Below are 6,000 nucleotides of genomic sequence, written 5' to 3'. Positions count from 1 at the left end.
AATATTAGAGCCCTGTAGACTTAAAATAACACCCCTATAGTCACCTTTATGGTAATGGTAATGGTTGTATTTTATTTGAACATGCATCAGATTACAATTGAGTGCATCCCATAATCAGTTCCCAGTTCCACATGTCCAAAAGGAGTAGGAAGAAGCAAAGCTTATTAAATCCTACCCCTCCATCTGGTACTTTTACAATCAGTAACTGTTACATTTGTTCACTTCCTGCTTTCCAACTATAATTCAAGTTTTTTAAATATATTTTTTAATTTTAATTTTAATTTTAATTTTAATTTTAATTTTAATTTTAATTTTAATTTTAATTTTAATTTTAATTTTAATTTTAATTTTAATTTTAATTTTAATTTTAAGTCACATACAGACAGAATAAGCAATGTAAGACATAGAAAATGTGTTTACGACCTTCTGAATGTAACATATAACATTATTGAAGCCCTCATGACATGAAATAACACTATAGTCACCTTTACATTCTTATTACCCTATATTGTAGACATAATAAAAGAAAATAAGATACAGTATATGACATATTGAACCTGTTTGTGACCTTCTAAATGATTTTTCAACATAATTAGAGCCGTGGAGTCATCTTTACACGACAATATTGTCACGATAGTTCCGTATGCCTTAGTTCCTGGTCCCATGCCTTTATTTTGTAGTCACTTCCTTTGTTTTTTCCTTTACTCTCTTGCTTCACGCACCTACCTTGAATTTTCAGTTCTGTTTGATTCAGGTGTCGTTTGTTATTGACAAACTTTCACCTTTACACTCCTGTCACCCAAAATAATAAACATGAGGTAAAATAAGATATATTTGACGTGTTTAGACATTAAATGACACCCCAAAAGTCACCTTTACACTCCATTTTCTGTGTCGCTTGTCCTCACTAGGGTCCATGTGAGTTGTATTCAGTTGTTTTGTTTATTATTTTGTATTGTTTTATTTATGCTTATTTATATATAGTGTAATATATTTACAATGGCCGCCGAGGGTCACGTTCAAAGTGACGAAATTAACTTGTGGCGAGTCAATTTTCTGTTTGGTATTGTATTATGTGTTACGTGTTGTATTTGCGCATGTGTTGCCATGGAGAGATATGTTCCGGGGTCGGGAAGGAAAAGGGATGACGGACAGGAAGTGTCCGACTGTTGTTCCGCCCGTCTGGTCTGGTGTTTGGCTGAGCGTACTGAGTGTTACAGTACAAACACAATCGGTAATTGGATCGATCCGCCCGGCTCTCCCTCCTTCATGTGCTTCACGTCAGCCGGTTTATTTCACGACGCCCTTGACGCACATACGGCCTCTTTGTCAAAGCCGTCGGGGGAAATGACGTCATCACGTCAGTACGCCAGGCGTGGTGGCCAAGGCTGTGTTTAGCTACCGAGCACGCAGTGCGCTCCGTATACTTCGTCAAGTGTAAATACGGAACACATCCAGATAATTTTCCCATAATGGGAAATTAGACTTGACATTAAAAATGATATTGAGAGAGAGGATAAGATGACGTCACCATGAGTAAGCCGGAAGAGACGGAGGACCGGTCGTAGGCGAACAACACTTCCGGTAATAGCTTGCCGCCACATAGCAAAACTCAGTTGGGAATGCACCATTTTATTTCCACTGTCAACATTTGGCACAATTGTAGAAATATAAAGTCATATTAAAACTATAGGATGAAATATTAAATTACCCGCGATGGCAGTTTTGCACATCTTTTCAAAATAAAAGTGTTAACATCCGGTCGTAGCTAGTGTCGCTGCGAATGTGCTCTCTTAATTTGAAGCGTCAAGGCAAACATCCGCTACTAGCTGAAGTCGACGAGGCAGTATTTGAGTTTGGACATGGTACCTCCTAAATGTTGTAGTATCTAATTTAATTCCCGATAAGAGTGATGTTTGACATCTATTGGGGTTTAACAGATGAAAATAGCCACTGAATTTGAGAAATTGTGTTGTTAGTGTAACAACATGACGGCCTGTTTGGCATGTATGGCGGAAGTCCATGACCAAATTTGGGAACGTAATAGGAAAATAACATCTGATCTGCGAGATTCTTTTTTTTTTTTATCACCCATCAATATTATATTGATATTGATATTAATATTTCTATTTTGGGGGAATATTTCAGTTCTATGCTACTAAAAGGACATTATTTTAGTTTTTTTTCCATCTTAGAATATATTTTTTCCAATGAATAGTTAGACTTTATTCTTGGAAAAAAAAATTTCAATTTTTATATATTTCTGCAGTTGTTTTTTTTTTAGTTTTCCAACTATTTAAACGTTTGATGATGACTTAATTAACATTCATTTACCGAGCATATCACTAATTATTCACTAATCACTAATTTTGTGGAAGTAGTTATAATACTATGGGAATGAAGTCATATTATTAGAAGAAAATGTACAAGAACGTTTACGAGTATAAAGTGAAAATATTGTGAAAAATTGCAATTTTATGAATAAACTCGTCATCTTATGGTTAAAAAAAAAATCTGAATATTATGAAGAAAATTTACCAGAAGAAAGTAGAAATATTTGGAAAACTTGGGAAAAATCAACCGCCTCCATCCAACCCTGTCTTCTTTCACACCAACTTCTTTCCTTCATGTCCCTCTCTGACTTTATCTCCAAGGTCTCTAACATGTAATATCCCTCTGATGGATTCATTCCTGATCCTATCCATCCTGGTCACTCCCAATGTGAACCTCAGCATCCGCATCTCTGCTACCTCCAGTTCTGCTTCCTGTCTTTTCCTCAGTGGCACTGTGTCTAGACCAAACGACATGGCTGGTCTCAACAAGACACTGGCTTCTACCCCATTAATATTTCATATTTCAACACTATGCTATCCCTCACGTTATTATAATGTTATTCATGTTTTCCTTATAATATTGCGACATTACCGTCTCTTCATAGTTTGACTTTAATCTTCTAAAATGACACCCGAGGCAAGACACACACACAATTAATTTGACCATTTCAGTCGCATAGAGGTGAATTATTGCATGAAGATGAATCTGCGTTTTGTTGTGTGATTTCCAGTAATGAGATGGAGAATCAGGAAGAACAGCCTGTCGGTGCTGAGAGCATTGAATTTAGGTGAGACTTTCACACTCTCGCATATTATTATTACAACCGGGGATGCACCATATCAGCATAAAAATGTGATATCGGTCGACAACAGAATGGGGTTTTCTTCCTGATAAGCGATATTTTAAAAATGCTGTCCGCGATATGTCATGTTACATATATCGGTATCGGCTGATATCGGTATTGGTGACTTAGATATGAGAGATAATAATTTTTTCTTTAATATTTCAAGTCATTATTTTATGTTTTGTGACATTTAGTCATATTATAGTATTAAAGTTGCAACTTTTTTTCTGATTAGAATGATTTATTTTCTTAATATTTTGAAAAAACACCAATTTTCAACTTTAATGTTGTAGAATTTTTTCTCCTAATATTGTGATTTTATTATTATTCTCATATTATTATTATTATTTTATTCCCACAATATTTGACGTTATTTTTTATAATCATATAAAATATATATAAAATAATATATTTAATAAATATATATATATAATATAAATAATAATAATAATAATAAATAATATAATATATTATTAAATATATATTTAATAATATATTTAAAATATAAAATAAATATATAATAATATATAATAATTTCCCAAACCTAATTTTTCCAAAAATGACTTTCCTTATTTCGTTTCTTATAATACTGCAAGTGAATGTGAGTGTGAATGGTTGTTTGTCTAAATGTGCCCTGTGATTGGCTGGCCACCAGTCCAGGGTGTACCCCGCCTCTCGCCCCAGGGAGACAGCTGGGATAGGCTCCAGCACCCCCGTTTTCCTTGCTAAAAAAAATCAATATAAAAATATAAATAAAAAAATATAATATAAAAATATATAAATTTATGACAGACCCACAGTTGAAATACAGTAATACAGTAATCCCTCCATGATTGGTTTTAATTAATTCCAGACCTGACTAATCAATAAACTACTGAATATTTTCACATTTTCATAGAGGAAAGAAAACCATTAGAGCCCTCTAGACATGAAATAACACCCCTATATCACCTTTACACTCCTATTACCCAATATATTACATTCAATCACAGCAAATATTCATTCAGAGTTGAGTTTTAGCTGGAGTACGGCCACATCAGTAGTCCGTATGAATGCTTGCGTGGGTTTTCTCCGGGTACTCCGGTTTCCTCCCACATTCCAAAAACATGCTAGGTTAATTAGCGACTCCAAATTGTCCATAGGTATGAATGTGAGTGTGAATGGTTGTTTGTCTATATGTGCCCTGTGCGGTAGAAAATGAATGAATCGACTGCGCTTATTCATAAAATGTCCCCTATGACCAATTAAGTGTTAACATTTTCAATAAAAGTGAAATTAAAAGCTTGTTTATTTTCTCTTTCCCCCTCTGTCAGTTTAGCACCCGAGAATCCTGCAGTGGAAGAAGCTGCTCTTCCATCCACGCAGAACACCTCGTCACGGATGATGGCCGTCTGTCGATGCGTTTGGTGTTTTTTGGGATTCTTGATTTTGTTTGGCTGCGTTGCCGCCGGCTTTTATGTGATGAACCTCAAGTTAGAGCAGGTTGCGAGTACCGTGAACACCACCAAAGAAGACCGCTGGCGTCTGAACGACATTCTGACGCAGCATGACGACCTGATGAAGAAGCATCAAGCGCTGAAGCCGTCCAAACAATCATTTCAACTCGCCCGACTGATCCAGGAGCAGCAACAGATGAACACCAGCCTGAAGGGCCTGCAGCCTAAGCAAAATGAACTGCAGGTTCAGTATGACGCACTGAAGACCAAATTAAGCTCGCTACAAAGCACTAGCATGAACGTGGAACCGCAAGTAAATACTCTTCAACGGCAGATTGAGGAAAATGTCAAGTCCTGCAACAAAAGGGCAACAGATCTCCAGACAATGAATAAGACTTTAGCCACCCTGAAACAACAGCAGCAGAAATTGTCCGATCTACAGCACAGAGCGCAGGGATTGGCCCGCGGCATCGCTTGTAACAATGACATGGCGTACCGCTTCAGTTGCTCGAAGAAAAATTAGATGTGTCACATGTCCACTTCCTCGCCACTGGTTCCCGATCCTTACCGATCCGCGGCACCCGTTCTTCCTATGTCGGGATATAGCCCTGAATTACCATTTCGGGCGCTCACGCTGTACAAGAACACATGAAGGACATACAAAATACAGTCTGAAAAGATGACATATGAGACAGTGTTTTAGTCGTATTTAGTCAGTCGGGGCCCAAGGCTAACCCTCTACATCCTTGAATCAACGTTTCAGTTTTTACTAGGGCTGTTGGATGATTAAAAATGGTAATCAAATCAAGCAGTTTTCATATTCATATTTACCTTGTTGAGGTACAGTGCAAGTTTAATTTGTGTTCAATATAACTTGAAATTGTTGTCACGGATGAAGTGATTGCTTTTTGAGAGTGATACATTTTCAAAATGTTCACAAAATTCACTCTTTTATTTTTAGCTAATTATTTTAACCTGCTACTACTGCCGCTTTTCTCAACCGAGCTAGCATGCTAGCATGTTAACGTTAGCATAATAATTTTTTTTGGCAGTTTTCTTTCCGCTTTTATTAAGACTTAGCACTATCATGCTAGGTGTTATTGCTAGGATGCTAACATAGCATAGTAGCGTTTTTAGACGTTTTTATGGCTCGACACAAACATATTAAGCAAGTCGCTTTCATGCTAACGTGCTAACATTAGCTTTGTAAATATGTATATTCCTTCAAAGGAAACTTCCATTAACGCGGTAATAACTTTGACAGACATATTTTTCGCATTATTAGAGCCCTCTGGACATAAAATAACACACCTTTAGTCACATTCACACTCGGGTTACAAGTACGTTATTTAATTGACATAATAGAAAATAATACACAAGCCATAC

The 6,000-nt window shown here is 36.3% G+C and overlaps 1 protein-coding gene across 3 annotated transcripts; it reads left to right on the top strand.

Annotated features, from left to right (window-relative positions):
* The first annotated feature begins 1,153 nt into the window (after positions 1-1,153).
* Positions 1,154-5,416, top strand: LOC131127801 (uncharacterized). Of its 3 annotated transcripts, none has more exons than XM_058070042.1 (3): positions 1,154-1,234; positions 3,065-3,121; positions 4,492-5,416. In XM_058070042.1, the coding sequence occupies exons 2-3, from the start codon at positions 3,072-3,074 to the stop codon at positions 5,135-5,137; spliced, it is 696 nt and encodes a 231-aa protein (XP_057926025.1). In that variant the 5' UTR covers positions 1,154-1,234; positions 3,065-3,071; the 3' UTR covers positions 5,138-5,416. The 3 variants fall into 3 exon arrangements, with proteins under 3 accessions (XP_057926025.1, XP_057926024.1, XP_057926026.1); XM_058070041.1 differs by having other exon boundaries at positions 1,185-1,584; XM_058070043.1 differs by lacking the exon at positions 1,154-1,234 and adding an exon at positions 1,835-1,865.
* Positions 5,417-6,000: the final 584 nt, after the last annotated feature.

The sequence above is a fragment of the Doryrhamphus excisus genome, chromosome 4 (genome assembly GCF_030265055.1).
Source record: "Doryrhamphus excisus isolate RoL2022-K1 chromosome 4, RoL_Dexc_1.0, whole genome shotgun sequence".
Taxonomy (NCBI): domain Eukaryota; kingdom Metazoa; phylum Chordata; class Actinopteri; order Syngnathiformes; family Syngnathidae; genus Doryrhamphus; species Doryrhamphus excisus.
The sequence above is the reverse complement of the archived record's forward strand: the minus strand, read 5'-3'. Positions and strand labels throughout refer to the sequence as shown.